Source organism: Carcharodon carcharias, chromosome 10, assembly GCF_017639515.1.
Source record: "Carcharodon carcharias isolate sCarCar2 chromosome 10, sCarCar2.pri, whole genome shotgun sequence".
NCBI classification, from domain to species: domain Eukaryota; kingdom Metazoa; phylum Chordata; class Chondrichthyes; order Lamniformes; family Lamnidae; genus Carcharodon; species Carcharodon carcharias.
Genome location: NC_054476.1, coordinates 43,675,594 through 43,700,731, shown reverse-complemented (window position 1 = coordinate 43,700,731; position 25,138 = coordinate 43,675,594). Strand labels below are relative to the sequence as shown.

The following is a 25,138-nucleotide window of genomic DNA, read 5'->3' as shown; positions in this document are numbered from 1 at the left end:
AGTGCTGAAGAGGTTTATAGGAAAGATTCCAGGAATGAGAAACTTCAGCTATGAGGATAGATTGGAGAGGTTGGGACTGTTCTCCTTGGAGATTAGAAGGTTAAGAGGAAATTTGATAGAGATGTTCAAAATCATGAGAGGGCTGGACAGAGTAGATAGGGAGAAGCTGTTCTCACTCATAAAAGGATCAAGAACGAGAGGACACTGATTTAAAGTGATTTGCAAAAGAAGCAAATGTGACATGAGAAAAAACTTTTTCACACAATGAATGGTTTGGGTTTGAAATGCACCGCCTGGAAGTGTGGTGCAGGCAGATTCAATCGAGGCATTCAAGAGGGCATTAGATGATTATTTGAATAGAAACAATGTGCAGGGGAACGGGGAAAGGGCAGGGCAATGCAATGGCAGTAGATCATGATGCTCATTTGGAGAGCCAGTGCAGATATGATGGGCCAAATGGCCTTCTTGTGTGTCATTAAGATTCTGTGATTCTCCAACCTCCGAACTTATTCTCTTCATTGCCAACTTCCTTGATTGCCTTTATTGACACAATTGAAGAGAACTGATCATCAAGCTGATCAATAAATTAAAAAGCAATCATGAACAGTGATTTGCTAAATTATATTCCAGGCACTTGAGCACAGATGCAAAAAGCTCTGGCATTGTCCCCCTTTCACAGTGATGTAGGTGACCAGTATAATTGGGCACATTCTTCTACAAGCAATGCTGATAATCTTTTAAATACAAGCAATGCTGATACTGCATTCGTTGATATAACAGGGCTATAGGTTCATTGAAGAAATACATACACCTTCCCTGGTACTGGGTAATAAAAGGCCAGATGTTGAACTCAAACTTGTGGTTAGATCTTGCTGGTAGAAGTATTTTGTCAGCCAGCTAGAATGATGTAAAAATAGCAAAAGTTTCATAGCAATGGCTCTGCATCTAATATCTTAACATGTCAAATTAATGATAATGGTTTGCCTTTAATCACTCACACCCTTGCCTTTCTTCTAATCCTAATGTCACTAGAGCTTTCTTTTACACAGAAAATATTTGCACTGGTGCAGTGTAATGCATGTGCCCATAATTCTTTTTACTGAAAATTATTGTAAATTGTGTGACATTTTAACAGTCACATTTACTACCTGTTGATTGCATGAATGGTAACAAATTGAATTGTGAAAAGAGAAACTGTTACTCAAATTTAGCCACTGAGGTAGTAACAGCAACAACCTAATGGTGGTGACAAAGAGCCAATAAACATCACCAGAGCAGAGCAGGGGCAAGAAGCTTTGAATCAAATGTTAATGAACTAACAGCAGTGACTGAAAAAATCCATTATGTAATTGCTTCTGATCAAAAGGATTTAAAATGGATTAAATTCTTATGAATTAAATATCCATTTATTTTTGAAAAATAAAATTATAACATTCATACATGAAATAAATGCAGCCATTGCAGAGTCTTTTTTCTAACATAAAATAAGGTGAATTAGATTGTGTCTAAAAATACATGTTATTAGATGAAAGTGCCTGTTCTCTGTCAGATTACGTTTGCCTCAGTATACACCCGGTTTCACTTGCATGCATGACATCTAGTCATTTCTTATGTGCAATGAATTTGTTTTGCCTGACCTTTCCACATAAAGCCACTGTTGTTCCGTAACATTTTCTGGGTGGTTGTTACAGTCAGTTCTTCTCTTGCAAATACCACGAGTACAGAAGTGCCTCTTTGAATTTCTATTATTTGTGTTTCAGTGCCTGCTTATGCTCAGTTCTCCCTTTCTCCCCTGAAAAAAATGAAATAGAATTGTTGTTGCAAATATTTTCTCAACAAGGAAATGGCAGTGGAGATGGAAGAACATGCCCGTGACTTTCAAAACCTCTACTAATCCAAAAACCCCTCCAGTATTGTTATTGGCTTGAACACCCCTTGAGTTCCATAGCTGGTTGTAAAAGGGCCTTGATTTCACTCAAATCAATGTGTTCTTTTATAATTAGCAGGGTCGTGGGAACAGAAAAGTACAAGACTGAAAAAGTTTCCGCAGTGCATCAAGCCAACCCCAAAAACCATCCATTTAATAGTTTCAAATATCAATTCAACCTTAAATTCTTCCACATTATCTGACTTCTTATGTCTCATTATGTCTCTTTAAACAGCCTGACCACTCCCCTTTGCATAAAGTTGTTAAGCCAAAACTGGTTATTTACCTTCCTTCTTCAAGGCTTGAGATTAAACTAAAATGTATCACCTGTCATTCAAGCATTTTATCCTTTTTTTTCCAATTCATTGATGGGATTTGGGCAGCGCTGGCTAGGCCAGCATTTATTGCCCATCCCTGACTGCCCTTGAGAAGGTGATGGTGAGCTGCCTTTTTGAACCACTGCAGTCCACATGGTGTAGATACATCCACAGTGCTGTTAGGAAGGGAGTTCCAGTATTTTGACCCAGCGACAGTGAAGGAACAGTGATATATTTCCAAGTCAGGATGGTGAGTGGCTGGGAGGGAACCTTCCAGCTGATGGTGTTACTCTGCATCTGCTGCCCTTGTCCTTCTAGATTGTAGTGGTCGTGGGTTTGGAAGGTGCTGTTTAGGGAGCATTGGTGAGTTCCTGCAGTGCACCTCGTACACACTGCTGCCACTGTGCTTCAGTGGTCAAGGGAGTGAATATTTCTGTATGAGGAAAAATCAATCGGGTTGCTTTGTCCTGGATGGTGTCAAGCTTTTTGAGTGTTGTTGTAGCTGTACCTACCAGGCAAGTGGAGAGTATTCCATCACACTTGTGACTTGTGCATTGTAGATGGTGGACAGGTTTTGGGGAGTCAGGGGATGAGTTACTCGCCACAGAATTCCTAGCCTCTGACCTGCTCTTGTAGCCACAGTATTTATATGGCTAGTCCAATTCAGTTTGTGGTCAATGGTAACCCCCAGCATGTTGATAGTGGGGGATTCAGTGATGGTAATGCCAATAAGTGTCAAAGGGCAATTTTTAGATTCTGTCTTGTTGGAGATAGTCATTGCCTGGCATTTGTGTGGCACAAATGTTACTTGCCACTTGTCAACCCAAGCCTAGATATTGTCCAGGTCTTGCTACATTTAGTAATAGACCGCTTCAGTATCAGAGGAGTGCGCAATGATCAGCACCATTTGCAAATCAGCAAACATCCACACTTCTGACCATATGATGGAAGGAAGGTCATTGATGAAGCAGCTAAGATGGCTGGGCCAAGGACACTACCCTGAAGAACTCCTGCAGTGTTGCCCTGGAGCGGAGATGATTGACCTCCAACGACCACAACCATCTTCCTTTGTGCTAGGTATGACTCCCACCAGCAGAGAGCTTTCCCTCTGATTCCCATTGACTCCAGTTTTGCTCAGGCTCCTTGATGCCACACTCGGTCAAATGCAGCCTTGATGTCAAGGGCAGTCACTCTCACCTCACCTGGAGTTCAGCTCTTTTTTCCATGTTTGAGTCAAGGCTGTAATGAGGTCAGAAGCTGAGTGACCCTGTCAGAACCCAAACTGAACGTCAGTGAGCAGGTTATTGCTAAGCAAGTGCTGCGTGATAGCACTGTTGATTACCCCTTCCATCACTTTACTAATGATCGAGAGTAGACTGATGGGGTGGTAATTGTCCGTGTTGGATTTGTCCTGCTTTGTGGACAGAACATTCCTAGGCAATTTTTCATAGCCGGGTAGATGCTGAGTAAGGCCAAGGCAGCCTTAATTTCAGAATCACTTCACTATCAAGGACAATTTCTTTCCTTCAGCAGTTGGGCTGAACATTGACAATTATCCATTGCATTCTGTCAACCTCTTCACCTGTTCTCTAAAAATAATTTTCCGTGCTCAAACATAATTTTCAATGCTACAACTCAACACTTGTTATTCTCAGTAATTCTTAGTCTCGTTCTTTCAGTGCCAAGGCCCATTTTTGACCTGCAGTCATTTTTCTGGTATCTCTGCTTTGGCTGTTCGTTACTTCCCATGCTTTTTGCCCCTGTTGCTCCTCCTCAACTCCTACCTATAAGATCTTTCCCTCTGTGTACTTTTCTCATTTTCCTCCAGAATCCTAAAGAAGGACCTGTACTTGAAACATTAACCTGTCGTTTTCCTCTTTTGATACACTGTTGGACACGCTATGCATTTCTGGATTTTTATAGCTTTCTTCCCTCTTTGTTCAATTTTTTTCCTTTTCACAATTCCTCTTTTATCTCTTATTGTTCAAAATTTTATTTCTCTTCTATGCCAGTAACTTTAGCAAATGGTCTCCAGAAGCTACTTCGCAAATTTCTTTTTTTCCCAACCACAGATCAGATATGTCCACATCTGTGAATATCATAACTATATTTGTGCCTCAGGCAAGCTGTAGAGGGTTCTGGGTGCTTTTTGATTTCTTGAAGTCTGAACTTCATCAGACACAGAAGAACTACTCACAAGAATATGGACATGAAATAAGACATTACCTTCTCTAGGTTCAAAATTGCTCTGTATAATACTATATAATACTGCCAATTATTAACTATTCCCATTAATCCATTAACCTATTCATTTAAAAAAGGCTAATCCTTGAATAAATAGTTGAGAGGAATATCATACAAACATACTGTATTTGATGTATATGTTGTGCATAACCCATTTGTGTTAAAACTGGCTGCTTATAGAAATTTTAACAGTTTAATAACTGTCCTAATTTATACCTTAATATACCTGCCTACCTTTTACTTTCTTACATAAGAACAGTGACTACACTTCAAAATTACTTTATTGTCTGTGGAAGTGTTTAGGAATATCCTGAGGTTGTGAAAGACATTACATTAATGCAAATCTTTCTATCTTCATTTCTACTTTTTATTTTACACAGATTGATACAAAAGTAGAATATGCTTCCATAAGTTGTTAAATGAGACTGAATATGTACATACATACGAGTTAGGAACAGGAATAGGCCGCTCAGCCCCTCGGGCCTGCTTCGTCATTCAATAAGATCATGGCTGATTTGAATGTAACCTCAACCCCACATTCCTGTCTACCACTGATAAACCTTCACCCCCTTGTTGATCAAGAATATATCTAGCTGTGCCTTAAAAATATTCAACAACTCTACTTCCACCACCTTTTGAGGAAGAGAGATTCAAAAACTCAACTCAGAAAACATTTGTCCTCATCTCTGTGTTAAGTGAGTGACCCTTTATTTTTAAACAGTGACCCCTAGTTCTAGATTCTCCCACAAGAGGAAACATCCTCTCCACATGCACCCTGTCAAGACCCCTCAGCATCTTAAAAGGTTTCAATTGCCATCTCTTACTCGTCTAAATTCCAGTGGATACAAGCCTAACCAGCCCAGCCTTTCCTCATAAGACAGCCCACCCATTCCTGGTATTAGTCTAGTAAACCTCCTCTGGGACTACTTCTAACGCATTTACATTTTTCTTTTAATGAGGAGACCAGTACTGTACACAATACTCTAGATGTTGTCTCTCCAATGTCCTGTACAACTGAAGCATAACCTCCCTACTTTTGTAACTAATTCCCCTCACAGTAAATTATAACGTTCTATTAGCTTTTCTAATTACCTGCTGTACCTGCATACTAACTTTGTGATTCATGCATATTCTTTCCAATCTCCTGAGCTGCCACTCGCCTTTATATACTTTTTCTTTAAGTTGATACTACTTTTAACATTTTTAGTTAACCACGGATGGTGGGCCCTCCCCTTGGAATTTTTCACATTGGAATGTAAATATTCTGTGTATTCTGAGATATCCCTTTAAATGTCTCCCACTGAACATCTAGTGACATATCCCTTAATCTCATTTACTAGCTCACTTTAGCTAGATCTGCTTTCATGCCCTCATAATTGTCCTTATTTAAGTTTAAAATACTAGTCTTGGACTAGTAGATTAAAATCACCCATGATTATTGCTGTACCTTTCTGGCAAGCTCCCATTATCTCTTCTCTTATACTCTGTCCTTCTGTGTAGTTACAATTAGGGACCTGAACAGCACTCCCACAAGTAACTTCTTGCCTTTATCATTCTTCATTTCAATCCAAACCACTTCTACATCTTGGTTTCCTGAACTTAGGTCAACCGTCTCTAATGTGCTAATACCATCATTAATTGACAGAGCCACCCCTCCACCTTTTCCTCATTTCCTGTCTTTCCTAAATGTCACATACCCTTCAATATTCAGGTTCCAATCTATCTCATCCTGTAGCCTTGTCTCTGTAATGGCCATCAGATTATACTTATTTTTTTCTATTTGTGCTATCAGTTCATCTGTTTTGTTTCGAATGCTACGTACATTTAGATACAGCGCCTTTAGTTTTGTCCTTTTGTTATTTTTGTAGCGTCTAGCCTTATCTGCTGATTGACTCTTAGGTTTGTATCGGTCCCTTCCTGTCACAGTCTGCTATCATTTCCCATATTTATACCTGTCTCACTTGCCTTGTCTCTACTCTTTGTTTACCACACCTTCCCAAATTTGATCCCTTCCCCGCACTATTCAGTTTAAAACCTTCTCCATTTCTAGTTAGGTGGCTCATGAGGGCACCAGCCCCAGAACAGTTTAAATGTAAATCATCTGAACAATACAGGTCCCACTTTCCCCAATACTGATGCCAGTGCCCCACAAACTGGAACCCACTTCTCTCACACCAGTCTTGGTGCCATGCATTCATTTCTCTAATCTTATTTGTCCTATGCCAATTTGGACGTGGCTCAGGTAATAATCCAAAAATTACTACCTTTGAGGTTTAGCTTATTAATTTGGTGCCTAACTCCTCATACTGACTATGCAGAGCCTCCTTCTTCATCCTGCCTATGTCGTTGTACCTACATGGACCATGACCACTGGTCCTCCCCCTCCCACTGCAAATTCCTCTCCAGCCCTGAGCAGATGTCCTGAATCCTGGCAGCAGGCAGGCAACAAAGCCATCTGGACTCTCGCTCTTTGCTACAGAGAACAGCGTCAATCCCCCTCACTACAATGTCCCCTACTACCACCACATTCCTTTATGCTCCCCCCACATTGATGGCTTCCTGTCCAAGGTGCCATGGTCAGTTTGCACATCCACTCTGCAGCCCTCACTTTCATCCAAACAAGCTAAGAGAATCTCAAACCTGTTGGACAATTGCAGAGGCTCACACTCCTGCCCTCTGGGTCCCCTTACCTGTCTCACTTGCAATCACACCTCACTCGCATCCTGTCCCTGGCACATGACCAAATCAGAAAACCTTGTCCTAAGTGGTGTGACTGCCTCCAAGTATAAAGCATCCAGGGAACTTTCCCCCTCCCTGACATGTCACAGAGTCTGCAGCTCAGACTCCAGCTCAATGACTCTGAGCTGAAGTTCCTCAAGCTGCAAACACTTACTGCAGACGTGTTTGCCCTGGATCACAATGTTATCCAGGAGCTCCCACATGCTGCAGTCTTGACCTGTCCTGCCATCCTTAATGTGTTTTAAATAATTACTTAATTATATTCATTACTTAATCATATTAATCACTTATTTATGTTGCTTTCTTATATATTTTATTAACTTTACCATCAAATTGTGTACTATTTTAAACCTTAGGGATAGAATAGAACTTACCAGATAATCGCAAAACAGCTAGCTCCTTTCCCTGTAGTAGAGCAAGAACCAATTTGTATGGGGGTTAGAAAGAGGAAACAAACAACTATCCTCTCACCAAACTCTAAGTCTTTGCTCAGTTAATCAGCTGTACTCCATTTGCCATGGCTGCACTAAAGGACCCTGAATTTATTGTGAACTGAACTGGGGCTACAGTAACCAGATTCAACCAGTTAGCTAATTAACCACTTAGCTCCTTCAACTGAGAGTGAGTTTACCCTGTCGAAACTGCAAGAAAGAAAGAACTTAGCCTGCATTCAGAGTACTTTCCAGTTACTACTAATTACAGACTGGATTAGATTTTAAGAGCAAAATTTATGAGCAAAATTAACACTTAAAACTCCCCCCTCATCAAACTCTTCACTCAGTTAGTCATCTGTACTCTGTGTGGGTGATCACTGAACCCTACCTTTTATCTTTCTGCCTTGAGTGCAATTTCTGATTCATGGCAATATGTTACTAGTAATTTACAGTGCATCTGGCCTACAGCTTTGCCCAGTCTCACCATTGTTAATGTTGAGTTGAATGCTTGCGACTAGACATTCGGATCAAATGGCATTAGGTGTCACAGAGTGGACCTTGCGATGCCACTAACAGCAATTTGTGCTGGGAGTTCTGAGGAAAACAAATAGCAGGAATGTTATCTTTTGGCACTGGGGCAACAGCCCCCTTTTCATAGTATCTATCATATTAGGTAGAGGGGACCCCAGTTGAACATCTCCTCAAAATGATGATGATTCTCATAGCACAGTGCCCTTTTACCACTGCATGAAGCATCAATGTTGGCTATAATGCATGTGAAGCAGGATTATTTAAATTCTGATGAAAAGTAGATCAAAGTTTGTCAAAGTTAAACCAGAATGATGGACGTAATGCCTACAGAATGTATAAAAGTGATATAGGAACATAGGAAATATGAGCAGGGGAAGGCCATTTCACTCGTCGAGCCTGCACCACCATTCAAGTAGATCATGATTAATCTTCCACCTCAACACCATTTTCCCACACTATCCCCATCTCCCTTGATATTTTTAATATCTGGAAATATGTGAATCTCTGTACTGAATATATTCAATGACTGAACCTCCACTCTCTATCTGGGGTAGAGAGTTCCAAAGTTTCACCACCTCTGAGTGAAGAAATGGCCTACTTCTTATTCTGAGGCTGTGTCCCCTGATTCTAAACACCACCAGCCAAGGTAACATCCTTCCAGCATCTACCCTGTTGAACCCTGTGGGTAGAATTTTATGGCCCTGTTTTGGCGGGGACAGGGCCGTAAAATGTGGCAAGCCGTTATAAATCCCATTGATGACAGCGGGAACGTAAAATCTCGCTGTTGTAAAATTCTGCCCTGTAAGAATTTTGTAAGTTCCAATGAGCTCACCTCTCATTCTTCTAAACTCTAGAGAATGTAGGCCCAGTCTCCTCAATCGCTCCTCATAGGACAGTCCTGCCACCCCAGGGATAAGTCTGGTAAACCTTTGTTGCACCCCCTCTATGACAAGTATATCCTGTCTTAAGTAAGGGGATTAAAACTATACACAATACTCAAAAGTTGCAGTCTCACCAAGACTCTATACAATTGCAGCAAGACTTCTTTATACCTGTACTCAAATCCTTTTGGAATAAAGGCCAATATACCATTTGTCTTCTTAATTGCTTGCTGCACCTGCATGCTAGCTTTCAGACTGCGTTGTTACAGAGAGAGAAAGTTGGACTGGGTTATTACATATTTTAAAAATTTGAGATTTTGTTTGTATTATTTTAAGGTGTGGAGCTTTTGCTGGAATTTCTCCATGAGAAAATCTCACCTGGAATTTCTGCAGAGGGTGCAGCATTGGAAAGAGTGTTACAGAAGTCTGCAGTGACATTAGCCCGTCTAAGCAGAGAGCCGGACATAACCCAAATTGCCACAAGCCTGAACTGTAAGAGCAACATGCATTGAAACATAATATATGTTTCCTACAATGTGTTGACACATTTTGTAATTCACTGGATAGTGTTTTATGTAATAGACATACTTTGCTAGGTAGTCCTGTAAATCCAATTGATTGGAAAAACTACAACAACTCCACCATGCCGATGGGTAAATGAATATTCAGTATGGCATTGAGCCAAGGATCAAAATTGGCCTGCACTGAACCAACTGATCTCACTCAGGCCCAAAAGTTGGTCTAAGTACTTTTGACAAGCTAGATCTCAGTCATGGTCCCAGTTCCTGCTCACTAATTTGTGAATCTTGCTTGAAAGTATCGATATGTGGACAGAGAGTGAACCCGGGATAGGACTCAGTTGTATCACCTTTCACAATTCAATAATTTGTCAACTCTTAGTGTCAGTCTCAGAAATGAAGAATGGCCACTTAGGCAAAGTGCTGTGGAGTTGGCACCACTTGTGGAAATGTATCACAAGAAGAGTTAACATCTTGAAAACAGGAGTGAAAAAGAAGGGAAATAAAAGATGTATGAATTGTTTTACAATATTTAAAACTTGCTCAAAAACATAGGCTTGAGATTTATAGAGAACATGGGAATTAGAAATATATTAATTGTTGCTCTTATGGTGTTTTAAAATATCGCATGGTTTTCTATTAATCTGGTATGTAGGTATTCCTCGTCTGATCGAACTCTGCCGATCCCCCTCTGAGCGGAACAACAGTGATTCAGTATTAGTGGCATGTCTGGTGAGTGATAATTTTAGTAACACAATTGGTTATTTTGATGATTTGTGATGGCTTCTCTATTAATGGGCCACAGTAAAATTTCAAACTTTCCAAAACCTTTCTAATGGAGAAATTATTGGTCTGTTGGAATATCATTTTAATGAATTAGTTCTTCACAGTATATGATTGGTGGCCCAAACTTTAGTTGGCTTTAAGTTTAATTTCCTAATGGATTAACAAACAATATTGAGTTTACATGGGGCAGAAACTTGAAATAAATGAAAAAAGTTTTTTGATTATTTTATTTAGTGAATGTAAATCCCTGAAGATATGTGATTGCTTCCTCATTTGCTGAGTTTAAGGTGAGTAGTCCATCACTTTGTCTGTAGAGGGGACTAGTCGGCAATGTGCAGCATTGCTTGTATCTGTAAGGAGTTTGTGCTGAGGCCCCAGTGGTGGAGGTTGGCTGTACTTGGGGTCCTCGCCTGTCTTGAGCCTGTTTGGCAAGGACCACTCGCACAGTGGTAGTTCAAAGCCTGCCATTCGACAGATGTGGTTTGTCACAAGGAACTTGTTAGTGACTTCCTGTGTTTCACATTCTTTGATCCAAAGAATGTCTGCTGATAGATCTTGCTCAGGAAGGGAAGGCTGAGTTTGAAGGTGGGCAGTAGGTGTGTTGAACAGATTTTCAAGGCGTGAAAAGTGAAGTGCAGCACAGATGGTTCCAGCCAGCTTGTAGGTTTTTGTCAGTCGGCAGATGTGTGGGGAGTGATGTTTGCAAGGACAAGAAGCCGGCGGTTGGGTGTTGAGGGTGTTGGGCGGAGAGTTCCAGTTTTGATGCACATTGTTGCATTCAGTTGAATGTGAACAAGATACGTGTGTGATGACCTTTGCCAGACAGGTGCACAGTACTCTGCTGCCGAGTATGATAGGGCAAGTGCTGAGGTCCAGAGTGTTGTGGCAGCAGCACCACACATAGGTCCAGAAAGTTTGGTCAGCAGGTTGTTTCTGATTTTGACCTTTGCTGCTGTTTTCTTCTAATGTTCCCAGAAGGACAGAGTCTTGTCTAGTGTCACTCCCAATTATGTTGGGTTGGGATCATGCTTTAATCTCTGGCCATCCATGTAGATATGCAATTATATTTTGCCACCGGCAGGGAGGTAGGATACACTGTTTATGGCTTTAGAGGGATTTGGCATGAGATGCCATGTGCTGCAGTAGTCAATTGACTTTGTAACGTCTTCATTAAGGACCTGGTCCAGCGTGCAGAAGGATGGAGCTTGGGTGGCCCAAAAGATGTCATTAGCATAGGTGAACTTGTGGGATGTCGATGTTGACGGGTGATTTGTATATATGTTGAACAGGGTTGGGGCTAGCACTAAACCCTGTGGTAGTGCATTGGCCTATCTTCTCCATGCACTCCCCCCTTGCCTAAGGAGGACTTTGAATCACCTGTTGTGATGGAGTGCTTCAACAGGTGTTCCAACCCAGACTGGAAGCACTATGGACAACTTTAGGAGCAGGCCAGTGTGCCACACTGTATCGTAGGCAGCTGTGAGGTCCAGTAGCACAATGCCTGTCTTCAGATTCTTTTGGAAGCCATTTGCAATGTAGGTGGTGAGTGCCAGAATTTGATCATGTGCTGTGATCCTAATGTCAACCAAGTTGGAAACCAACTTGGTTGACATTAAGGATGGTCTCTACTTCCAGGGATGTACGTTGCAGGATGGGACACTTGAAAATCTTAAATCACACAAAAAGTAGAGAAATTGATTGATAGCTAGTCGCCAATATGAGATCTTCTCTAGATTTTGGAGTAGCAATGATTTTGCCATAAGCCATACTTTCGGAAGCTAGTTTGAGCTGATGATTCTTGTGTAGAACTGAGTCAGCCAGGCACAAGCAGGAAGCAAGTTGTTTCAGGAATTCAGATGCGATGTTGTCCTATTCCATTGCTTTCAGGTACCTAAATGCTTTCTCCAGTTCTGTGGTGTTGAAGGGATCAGGACTGCCATGTTCTGCATGTTGTTGGTGTTTTGTTTTCTCAGTTCATTTTGGGTGATGCGTTTTATTTTCTTTTCCAACGGTGTCCTCACTACATGGAGCAGCCAACTGGTTCTGCTGAAGGGTCATGAGGACTCGAAACATCAACTCTTTTCTTCTCTGCCGATGCTGCCAGACCTGCTGAGTTTTTCCAGGTAATTCTGTTTTTGTTTTGGATTTCCAGCATCCGCAGTTTTTTGTTTTTATCAACTGGCAATTTGGTTTGGGGTAACTGATGGGCGATTTAGTGTAGATGATTTTTGCGCTGCTGTAAAGTGGCGAATCAGGCTCCAGCACTTCTGACTTGAATGACTGAAATTGAGCCCTGCTGTCGTTTCCTCCCATCTGGTGCAATGGCGCATTGAGAGATTCGATGAGGTGGTCTGCTATATCAGGGTCGCCGGATGATTCATATTCCTTTAGGAGTGCTGCACACTCTGTATCAAGGCATGGGATATAGACCAGTCAACAGCCATAAGGGATGGCTGTGCAAGCAGCTTTGCCAATGGCGCCACAAAAACGGTTATATGATTCCTCCACAAATATATTATGAATAGGTATGGTTGCAATGATGCAGTTCAAGGTCTCACTGCATTTTGGCTTATCTGCCTAACGGAAATTCCATCACAATTTCTTTGCACTGTTGATGATGGGAAAGCAAATGCCAATGTGAATGAGCAATAGCCTGTGTTGACAGTGCTGGTTGGGAGTGACCATCAAGGAAACTGATCCAGCACAGGTCAGGTGAGTATTATTGATTCCATCTGGCTGAACATTCCTTATTACTGGGGGTTGTTTATCAGGGTGAGGCCATTTCTGGAGGCCCACTCTAGGAGCTGTTCATCATCACTGTCTGGTGCTGATTACTCCCAGTCAGAGTGGTGGCTGGTGAAGTCTCACATGCGGGTGGCTAGATGAGGCAATATTGGCAGGATTTGCTGTTCCCAGTTGGCACTTGGAGGCTTATACACATTTGCAATATGGAAACCACCAGCCCAAATTGTGTCACAGAATCTGTTTGATGACAAGGTGGCTGCATTGGCACTGTCAGACTGGACATAGGGGGCATGACTGTGTTTTGTAATGAGGGGAGTAGTTCAGTAGGTCAAAGTCTTTGATATAATAGCGACCTGCTTCTTTGGTTCCAATATGGGTCTCTTGTAGGCAAACAATATCAGTGGAGTGTAGGATGGTAAGACATCCAATGAGGTTTCGTTTGATGGCCGACAGGCCCTCAACATTAAGTTGTAAGATTCGGAGAGTATTCCCTATTGCCATAAAGCCAGAGGGCTGCTCTGGAGGCTCAGGGGAGTCTGGGATTCTGCAAGGGGCCTTTTTCAGAGTCCTTTAATTTTCTCTTGGAATGCAGTCTGCTGGCAGAATCATTAGCTTCCGGGGGTGCCTGTGTATTAAACATGGTGCGCGATGTGAATGCTGATCCATTGTCCCCCCTGTGTTTTGATGTAAATTGCAGAAGGATATGTGTGATGTTTTGAAGCTACAGTAAGAAGTCTATTTTGGATGTCACTTTTTTTTAGAGGACAGTTTTCTTTCCAAATATAGAAAGCAGCAAAGCTAATCATATTTAAAATCCCTACCGATTACACAGTACCATCTAACTTCACTTTTATTTAGCTAATCCCAAGACCTGTAGGAAGGAAAATTGGATTGCCTCCATTTTTGGGTGCAGGAGTCGTGATTCACGATTAGCCTGTGCCCGGTCCCGTTGAGACAGGTAGCAGATAAGTTTTGCACTGCCTCCTCATTTGAACGGTTGTGGTGTTACTCTAAATGTGAATCATGCTGCTGGATGGTTTAGTGCTCAACAGGGGCTCAGGGCTCGCATGTGTTTAAGCGAACGAACGCCTCTTAAAGGCAGCCTGCCCCTCATAAAGGGGGAGCTGCATTTGTCACAAGGAAGCTGCTGCTGGCTGTCCGTGCATGAAGTGACTGCAAGGAGAAATACCCCAATTGCAGCAACAGCCAAGAGAAGCGGTTCCCAGGTTTTTTGATGTGGCACTGGAGGCATTAGCACGCAAGGTCAAAAGGGGGAGAGAAGCAATGTTTCCTCGGGAGACCGGAAGGCCTTCAAAGGAAACCCTCCTAAGGGAATGGGAGCAGGTGTCAAGGAGGTCAGTTGCTGGAGTCATGCTCAAGGGCCTGGCTGTAGTGCAGTAAGAATTTTAATGACTTCACAGGAATGGTGAAGGTCAGTGAATGCATTTTCAAAAGGACATGCCCTACCCACCAGACCACCAACATCTCACACTGCTCAATGCACCACACCCCCATCGCTCACCCAGCAGCAGTGCCTGGCACTCATAGACTCAGTCCTATGTACTCCACCTTACCCTCACACATCTTCTAATGCTGCCAGGCTCATTCCCTGCTTCCACGTACCTCCAGCTATTCAACTACGGCAGGCACATCACCTGAACACAGCCACTGACTTTCTCCCTTAAAAGGTGGCCCATAACAGGAGGGAATAGACCAGAAATGGAAGGGCACGGACAAGTTTGATCATCTGATCCTTCTGGAGGAGATGATGCTTCACATCGTGTGGATGGCTGTGACCAAGCCCATTGAACCTGGCATTGCCATGAATATTCAAAATCGCAGTATGTTCCTGTTTTCCGCCTGTTCTCAACTCCCACCTCATCCTCATCCTGTGATCTAGCATGAACTATAAACTGTGGATTGTGTGACCGTAGTGCTTTTCATCTCACACCCCTCCCCTCACTCTAATTCTCCATCTGCATTTATTATTTTTGGAAGTCAAAAACTGTTGCTTGGGCAGTCACTTCATTCTGATTAGGAAGGGGAGAGCTGCTACAGATCTCTGAGGAAGAAGCACCATCATTTGATCTGATCCTTGCAGCCACCAGCTCAGATATTGGGATGGTCTGTACGTTAAAGGCTAGAGTAGACCGAGAATCTGCATGTGGCCTGCAGCCATGCCCGGGGAAATGATCATTCATGTGCAAACACTCTGGAGGATGAGTTTGCAATAGAGTTCTGCAGCAGGAGACAGCCTGTTGTTACTGTCATGCCTGGAGGAATCCAGTTCCATCATTCACAGGGCATCATACAGAGTTTGGAGCTCACCTTTTTAACATGGAAGTGGTGACCAGCTTTGTGACAGTCCTTGTGGACCCAGCCATGATGAAGAGTGTGATGGCTGCTGTCTCAGCTTCCACAGCAGTAGGCGGAAGGCACCCACCATCTCAATGCCATACTGGAAGCTCAGGCTGGGATTATGAGATCCATGCTTGCTGCTGCGCAGGTTCAGACTGTTGCCAAGATCTCAGTACTCAGAGGAACAGGCATGCTCTCACAGCATTCCAACAATTTGTCCTGCAGCAGATTGCTAGGATTGCTGAGGTGCCGTCCTGGGGAGTAGCAGTGAGGTGTACACACCTGTTGTCCTTTCTTATGATGACAGTGTTTTTGCTCCCACCACTGCCACTCCACCAGTGCTCTTATTAAGCCAGTCCAGACTTCTTCCCCCAATGCTGATCCCTCAAGGCCCAGAGCTACTTGAGGTCATCCTGCAAGGTCATTTGCAGTCTCCCTCAGTGAAAGTTGGCAGCCATGTTGCAGCCACTGGGACAGCACTATGAAGGAGCACTTAGACACATGCAAGGGAGGCACTAAGGGGATGTGCAAGAGTGAATAGATCAGTTGTGTACGTATCTTAGGATGTATTGATGGATAAAGTTGTAATGGAAAGTTTTTTCTTTGGCGACTTTTATTTCAGGATTTTGGTCAAGGGCAATGGGATGATGGCATGAATTCTTCAAGATAATGAAGCCTCAGTAGGCAGTCACGGACAGCCGGTCAGACGCCAAGGGATTTTGGCTGCCACCTCCTTGCTTCCTCCTCCACTTCCTCCTTCCTCTTCCTCTGAGGTGGCTTTCTGATGCCTGTTGGTAGGGGATGTGACCTCATGATATGCAATGTTGTAGAGAACACAGCAGACTTCCACAAACTTAGACATGGGCTCTGATGAGTACCTGAGCAGCGGAACCATTGATTAAGGATGGAGAAGTTCTGCTCCACAATGTTTCTTGTGGTTGCATAGCTCTTGCAATAGATACATTGTCCTCACAGGGAAGTCATAATCCATATGTACAGGGGAAATTCCTCATCTCTAAGCAACCAATCTCTGGTTCATGATGATGGCTGAAAGACAGCGGACTGGCTGACTTTTTATTCATTTGCGGGATGTGAGCATCATTGGTCATCCCTAATTGCCCTTAAGAAGATGGTGGTAAGCCGCCTTCTTAAACCGCTGTAGTCCATCCAGCGTATGTACACCTATAGTGCTGTTGGAAAGGGAGTTCCAGGATTTTGATCTAGTGAAGAAACGGTGATGTATTTCCAAGTCAGGATGGTGTGTGGCTTGAAGGGAAACTTGCAGGTGGTGGTGTTCCCATGCATCTGCTACCCTTGTCCTTCTAGGTGCTAGAGGTCGCGGGTTTGGAAGGTCGAAGATGACTTGCTGAGTTGCTGCAGTGCATCTTGTAGATGGTGCACACATTGTTGCCACTGTGCATTGATGGTGGTGGCAATGAATGTTTAAGGTGGTGAATGGCGTGCCAATTAAGCGGCTGCTTTGTTCTGGATGGTGTCAAGTGTTGTTGGAATCACACTCATTCAGGCAAGTGGAGAGTATTCCATCATATTCCTGACTTGTGCCTTGTAAATGGTGGACAGCTTTTGGGGAGTCAGGAGATAAGTTATTCGCTGCAGAATTCCTAGCTTACTCTTGTAGCCACAGTATTTACATGACTAATCCAGTTCAGAGTCTGGTCAATGATAACCCCCCCGCCATGAAGTTGTTATTGGGGGATTCAGTGATGGTAATACCATTGAATGTCAAGGGGAGATGATTAGATTCTCTCTTGTTGGAAAGTTGACGTGCTAGGTCATTGGCTAACACTTCTGTGGTTGGACTGTTCCTTGGCATTTATTAGCCCAAGCCTACATGTTGTCTAAGTCTTGCTGTATGTGGACATGGACTGTCCCCACTCTTCACATTTTCTGTCCTTATTCTAGTTTGTTATGTGGTACCTTAAAAGCATATTGAAAATCTAGATAGATTACATCTGCTGTACTACTCTTGCCTACTCTCTGTGTTACCTCTTCAAAAAATTCAATACGGCTAATCAAACAAAACTTCCCTTTTGAAATCCACACTGTCTATTATTATATTTTTGATTTCTAGATGTTCTTCTATTTTCTTCTTTAGTAGGGATCCCATTATTTTTCCTACCATTGATGTTAAGCTGATGGTCTATGGTTCCTTGAACATGCTCTATTTCCCTTCTTAAATATAGGTATAACGTCAGTTATCTGCAAGTCTTCTGGCACAACAACTTTCATTAACAAATTAGTAAAAATGCACAGCAATGTCTCTGCTGTCACTTCCCTAGATTATTTTAAAATGTGTGGATGCGATCCATCCAGACCAGGGATTTTATCCTCTTTAAGTTTGATTAATTTATTTGATATTTTGCCTCTTTTTTTTTAAAATGCAATATCATGATTACCGCTCTGCTTCCCTGGTAAATGCTGAAGCAAAGTAATTACTTATATTTCTGCCATTTCTCTATTGTTGCCTGTGATATTATATTGTCTGTCATTAGGTGGCTCTATTCCCATCACAACTTTCCTTTTTCTATGTGCCTGAAAGATATTTTACTATTTCGTCTTATTTTTCTTGATAGTTTAATTCCATAGTTCTTCTTTGCCCTCCTAATTGTTGTTTTTTCTTCTCTTTTAATCTCTTTGTATTCTCCCTTGTCATGTTCTCCCCTGCTGTCCGTGTACTTAGCATTTGCCTCGTTTCTAACCCTGAGTTTTTCCCTTTTATCTTTATTTATTCATGGTGACTCATTAGTGTTGTTTAGCTTGTTCTTGTTGTTAGTGAAATATATTTTTCCAGAACAACATTTTAAATATTTCCCATTGCTGTTGTACATCATGATTTGCTAATATCGCTGTCTATTCTATTTATCCAAGTTCAATTCTCAGTCTCTCAAAACTGGTTTTTCTCCAATATTTTACTTTGTCAATATGTCCTTATCAATCTTTATCTTCAAGCACTATTATGGTCACTATTGCCTAGATGTTTGTCTATTTTTACTTATTTTAGCTGATCTGTCTCATTCCCCACTACTAGATTCAGTAGCCAATCCTTCATTGTTGTGCTATTTACGTATTGGGTTAGAAAGGAGCTCTGTACACCTTGTAAGAAATCCTTTCCTTTATCCCCTTTTCCTAACTGTTCTGGCAAATTAATTTGAAAAGCAAAAGTAAGCCAAAGACATAAGTCAGCTGAGGGTGGGAAGCAAGGAAACCACCACAGCTATAAATTAGGGAAATAACTGTGCTGTGGGGCAAGGAAACTATCTCAACTGGCAGTGAGAATTGCAAAAGAGGTGCAAGTAAACCAACTCAGTGGAAAGAGAAGGAAAGTATAGTGTTCAGTTGTTCGGTGTTTGATTGTGTGTGTCTGTTGACTGATCTCTATGTTGTTAGTCAAGCCCGGGAGTGGTTATAGAGAGAAGCAGAAACTAAACTGAAAGCAAACAGCTGGAAGCTTATATGCAGACATTTTGAAAACACTGTAAATAAAGCTCCTGTTTAGCTATAGAAGCTGGTGTGTCATTTCTGCATATCTCTAAGACATAAAACACAACACAAAGTACCTCAAGGGTACTCTCAACGGATGGTGTGGAGGTAGGGAGGGAGAAAATGGTGTTCTTTCTCAACAGGGAGGTCCAAATACTCTCAGCAGTGGGGAGTGATACACTGCCCTCAGTGATGAAGGGAGGCAAGAAAACCAATTCAGTGGGAGAGGAAAGGAAGAAACAGGCTTCAGGCATAATCCTTTAGGGGGTTAAAGTTAGGAGGAAGAAAATAAAGACTTCAGAGAGGGCACAGCAAATAAACTACCTCAGCAGGTAGAAAGGTCGAGTGAACAATATGGGTAAGTGCTGGGAAATAGCCTGAGGATGGGGAGGTGAGAAAGTACCTTGCTTGAAAATCAAATATGGAATTTGGGGAAGAAGAAATGGGAGTGGTTGTGAGGCTGCAGGTATTCAGGTAAGCTCCATTTAAAAAATGCTGCATTATTCGTGATCTTGTGTCTTTGTGGAAGTTCTTAACCGGTACTATTTTTTCCATAAGACACTCTAAGATTGTAATTGATGGAATCTGACTTCCTGCTCATCTTTACTTCCTTATTTAGTGTGAGCCTTTTTTTTTGATGAGTGACTTTTGATGTTGGATGTTAAATTTATTTTGTTAATCTTACCCCTTCACTGGTTTATTTGTGGAAATGCATTCAGCAAGCCGCTCAGTTGTAACAAACCGCTACAAAATCACAAAAAAGGAGTGAAACCGGATGGACCACCTGGCATTGACCTAGGCATCAGAAAGGACAATGACAATCTCAGCCCTGTCGATCCTGCCAAGTTCTCTTTACTAACATCTAGGGGCTAGTGACAAAATTGGGAGAGCTGACTCACAGACTAGTCAAGCAACAGCCAGACCTAGTCATCCTCACGGAATCAAACCTTACAGTTAATGTCCCAGATGCCACCAACACCATCCCTGAGTATGCCCTGTCCCACCGGCAGGACAGGCCCAGCAGAGGTGGCAGCACAGTGGTACACAGTCAGGGGGGAGTTGCCGTGGGACTCCTGAACATCGACTCCGGACTCCCATCAAGTCTCATGGCATCAGGTCAAACATGGGCAAGGAAACATCCTGCTGATTACCACATACTGCCCTCCCTCAGCTGATGAATCAGTGCTCCTCCATGTTGAACACCATTTGGAGGAAGCATTAAGGGTAGCAAGGACACAGAATGTACTCTGGTTGGGGGACTTCAATGTAAGTCACCAAGAGTGGCTCGGTAGCACCACTACTGACCGAGATAGCCAAGTCCTAAATGACGTAGCTGCTAGACTGGGTCAGCGGCAGGTGATGAGGGAACCAACAAGAGGGGAAAGTGTAGTTGATCTCATCCTCACCAACCTGCCTGCTGCAGATACATCTGTCCATGACAGTATTGGTGGCAGTGACCACCGCGTAGTCCTTGTGGAGACCAAGTCCTGCCTTCACATTGAGGTTGGGAGAAGTCAGGTCGGGGCTAGTCAGGTTGAGTGGGGGATGGGTAGTGGGGGTAGCCTTTGCGGGGGGGGTTGTCGTGGAGGGGGAGGGGGCAGGTGGGGCGGGGGGTGCGGGGCAGGGGGAGTGCTATCTGGGTCTGATGGGGGTGTCGTCAGGTGAGGTGGGGTGCCAGGCTGGGTAGTCAAGGGGTGGATCATTATGTGAGGAGGAGGAGTTAGACTAAGATTTTTCAGCCTACCATTTCCTGGGTAACTATCCAGGTAAGTAAGTCTGAACTGTCCAAAGTCTCCAACTCTAGCTGAGAGTTGGAGACATTTGCGGAGGGATCCAGGGAGCAGAGGAAATGCCAATTGGAAGCTCGGAGATAGTTAGAGTTTAACAACATTACTACAGGAGTATAGAATATCAAAATTTAAATGTGCACGCCAAAAAATTAGGAGTTGGATTATAATAGATTCCAATTGAATTAAGAAATAGGAGAGGAAATTGCACATTACTCAGCCTAAAGTGGATCCCAGTGAAAATCAGGTAGGTGAGAAGAGCGTAAGAACAACAGGACAATAATACCGGACAATTTTTTAACTGTCCCAATATTGATTGGAATAAAGGTAATGCATGTGTTCAATGTGAGAAACTCTTTTTAGAATTCATCCAGGACAGCTTCCTACATCAGTATGCTCTGTCCTTATAAACTGTTGCCCCACCTACATCTTCCCTTTCCTCCTCAAAATCCTTGAACATGCTGTCACCTCTCAAACCTGTGTGCATCTTTCCCACGGCATCATGTTTGAATCCCTTCAGTTGGGTTTCTGAACCAAGTCCCATTCGCCTTTCAGCCCATCCTTGTATTTACAATGGTTCCACGTCCAGCAACACCTCAATTATAAATTTTCATCCTTGTCTTCGTATCCATCCAGGCCTTGTCTCTCCCTAAAACAAAAACAGAATTACCTGGAAAAACTCAGCAGGTCTGGCAGCATCGGCGGAGAAGAAAAGAGTTATTTGTCTCTCTCTATGTCCGTAACTTTCTCCAGCCCTACTAACATTGGAGATCTCTGCACTCACCCAATTCTGGCCTCTTGTGTATCCTGCAATTTTAATCACTCCACCATTGGCAACCGTGTCTTCAGCTACCTGGACCACATGCTCAGGAATTCCCTCACGAAACCTCTCAGCCTCTCTTCTTTCAAGAGGTTCCTTAAAGGCTACTTCTTTGGCCAAGCTGTTGGTCATCTGTCCTATATCTCCTTATATGAATCAATGTCAGATCTTATTTGACAATACTCTTGTGAAACACCTTGGAATGTTTTACTATAAGTACTGCATAAATACAAGTTATTGTTGCCCTGATCCCAACAATGGAAGAATTGTTGTTTGATTTAATTCTGGGAACGAAATGGGTCAAATAACCAATGTTAAATTTGTAGAACCATTGACCATAACATTTCAATGTAAGAATAGAGCAAAGAGTCAACAATAAGCTTGCTGGACTATAAGAGAAATGAAGTTCGGTGAGATAAGAAATGATCTGATCTAAAGTAAATGGGGCAGAAGAACACATCAATGGATCAGCAGTGGAAAATCTTCAAATATGAGATAGATGGCGTATAAAATAAATATATTCTACCATGATAAAAAGTCAGTGCATCAAGGAACAGAGTTCTGTGGATAAATAGAAGGAGGTAAAATAAAACTTAAGAGATATGTGATGAAATTAGGACTAACAATGCTAAAGAAACTCATGATAATGATTAAAGTCTAGAGCACGATTAGAAGTTTAAAACAGAATCTGAGAAAAGGCTACTGAATAATACAAAAGGAAATAATGCTGGCATATAAAAATTAGAAGAAAGAGTCACTAAAATGAAACCTGAGATGGGCAATTATAGTTTGAGGAGCAATGTGAGATACTGGGTGGAATCTTCTGCTCCCACTCGCAGCGGGAATCATGGTGGGTGGGGGGCATTTAATTTGATGCGAATGAATAAAATCCGTTTCCCACCAGCTGAAAAATAGTTTGGAATTTTGCTATCCTGACTTTCAAGGCAGGTTAAAGGTGGATCAAGTTTCCTGCCAAACAATGTCAGGATTCCCATTTGCATTTGTTAGCATCTCGTGAATGCTCATTAAAAGGCCAGCTTGTCGGAATCGCGTTTCCCCCCACAAATTAAGTGTCCTGTCTGCGGCTGTTTAGAATGTTTTGTTTTATGACTGTATACAAGCGGTGCGCACCTGGCCAGCTTAACTTAATCCATGACTTGGAGATCTGTAGACACTGCTTTCACCTTCCTTTCAGACCGTCACTGAAACATATCAGGTGCCTGAGGCACAAATTGCATCAAGGCCAGGTGCAGGAGGCATGAACAGCGGGGAGGGGTGATGCGGAGGCAGGACTGGGGATGGGGTGGCCAAGACCAGACGGGAGGGGTGAGATGGTGGCAGGACCAAGGAGGTTAAAGATGAAAATGGAGGGGTGAGACAGTGGCAGGATTGGGGAGGGACAAGGACCAGAGGGGAGTGGTGAATCGGAGACGGGACACAAGCTGAGTACTGGTTTCAAGGGTCAAATACCCCTTGAAGGAGCATTGTTCCTTTACCAAAGGTGTGCATTCATGCGAGAATCCATTAGGTTTTGGGGCTACATTTGAGTTGGCTTGAATGGCCATCTGTTCCTTACAGAGGTGTGTAAAAAGGGAAAGAGGATCAAACAATCAAGGGCCATGGCTGCTGGACAGAATCTACGTGTGCTATACAAGCTTCAATATTCCTATTGTAAGGTTATGGCTTACTAGACACCATGCTTACAGTCATGGCATTAGTTTAAGGCTAGGATATCGATAATTTCTGGGCTAACGGAGGCAAGCTGACAATAACCTGACTAAGGGTCATAGCACATGGCTGTATTCACCTTGATCAAGACACTCATTATGAATGCACAATCATGTCTGAGGAGGATGCTAAGCTACCTGTGGACCTCCAGGATGTGCTTCATCTGCAAGATGTAGCCTGGGGTTGCCATGTCTAGACTGATGGCAGACCAAGGGCTTGACACTGGTTTTCTGGCTTGGAAATGGAGGGAGAGTATTTAAGGGGAAGTTGCAATGCATCTCAAATCTATTTGTTTGCAGATACAAGGAGAAGTGGAGAATGCAAGCTGCAGGCAACACTGTCTTGTTGCTTGCTGTAATTTGAATTAGGAGAAGAAGGGCCCCATCATTGATTGGCACAGGTCTGGCAGGAGCATCAGCCTGAGTAGCAAGAGGGAGCAGGGCCCCAGGAAGTTCTGGATGCTCTCGAAGCAGGGCAAAATACACTAAGCTGTATGGCGCAACTAAGGATATATGGATGTCACAGCTCATATATGGAGATGAGTAAAAGACAATGCCATGGGCGCATTTGCTTGTCAAGGGTAACTCACATTTGCCACCTTCTCCGTGAAGAACTAATGCCGCAAGGAATTGGAGGGCATTCCCTGCTGGTGGCTTTGAAGGCGATTGATGCACTGAACTTTTTTGTCAGCAAGTCCTTTGCGGAATATCACAATCAGCAATCACAAATGCAGAAGGGAAGTGACAGATGCCATTTTCAAAAAGCTCACCATTGCATCCAGTTCCTCATGGATGCTGCAAACCAAGCTGCCAGAGCTGTTAGATTCACAGTGATCTCAGGTCTCCCACAAGTGCAGGGTGCAATCAATTGCAGACATGTGGCCTTGAGAGCTCCCTGGCAGCAGCCAGTGAGATTTATGAGTCAAAGAGTATTTCACTCTCTGAACATTCAGTTAATTTGTGATCACAGAAAGCAGATCCTCCAAGTTTGTGCCAGGTACCAAGTAACTCTCACAACTTTTACATGTTGATGCATTTGCAAGTCCCAGAGGTCTTTGAAGGACGTTAGCGTTTGCAGGGCTGGTTCCTCAGGGACAAAGGGTACCCTCAGATCTGACTGACAATGCCCATTCGCCGTCTACACAGTGCTGCTGAAGAGAGATTCAAAACTGCACCTTCCATCACAAGGTCCTTGATAGAGCAAACGATTGGCCTTCTGAAGATGCATTTCCGATGTTTAGACCGGTCAGGCAGGGCTTTTCAGGACTCACCTTGGAGTCACCCATCATCATTGTCTGCTGTGCCCTGTACAACATAGTGCTGCAAATGGGGGCTTTTTAAAATTATTCATTCACAGGACATGGGTGTCACATATTGCCATCCCTAATTGCCCTTGAGATGGTGGTGGTGAGCCGCTTTCTTGAACTGCCTCAATGCATGGGGTGTAGGTACACCCACAGTGCTGTTAGGGAGGGAGTTCCAGGATATTGACCCAGCAACAGTGAAGGAACGGCTATATAGTACCAAGTCAGGATGGTATGTGTCTTGGAGGGGAATTTGCGTGTGATGATATTCCTTTGCATCTGTTGTCTTTGTCCTTCTAGGTGGGGGGAAGGGGCGGTGGTGTGGTATTATCGCTGGATCAGTAATCCAGAGACCAAGTGTAATGATCTGGGGACCTGGGTTCAAATCCCACCATGATGAAATTTGCATTCAGTAAAAATCTGGAATTCAAAGTCTAATGACCACCACGAAACCATTATCGATTGTCATATAAACCCATCTGGTTCACTGATGTTCTTGAAGGAAGGAAATCTGCCATC

At 43.0% G+C, this 25,138-nt stretch overlaps 1 protein-coding gene across 1 annotated transcript in view; it reads left to right on the top strand.

Moving 5' to 3' along the window:
- The window catches only part of LOC121283523 (protein inscuteable homolog), a 281,439-nt gene that overhangs the window by 242,147 nt on the left and 14,154 nt on the right, over nucleotides 1–25,138 (top strand). Inside the window, exons 9-10 of the mRNA XM_041198199.1 lie at nucleotides 9,410–9,565; nucleotides 10,247–10,323. Of these exons, the coding sequence (XP_041054133.1) occupies nucleotides 9,410–9,565; nucleotides 10,247–10,323 (233 nt within the window). The remainder of the gene's footprint in view (nucleotides 1–9,409; nucleotides 9,566–10,246; nucleotides 10,324–25,138) is intronic.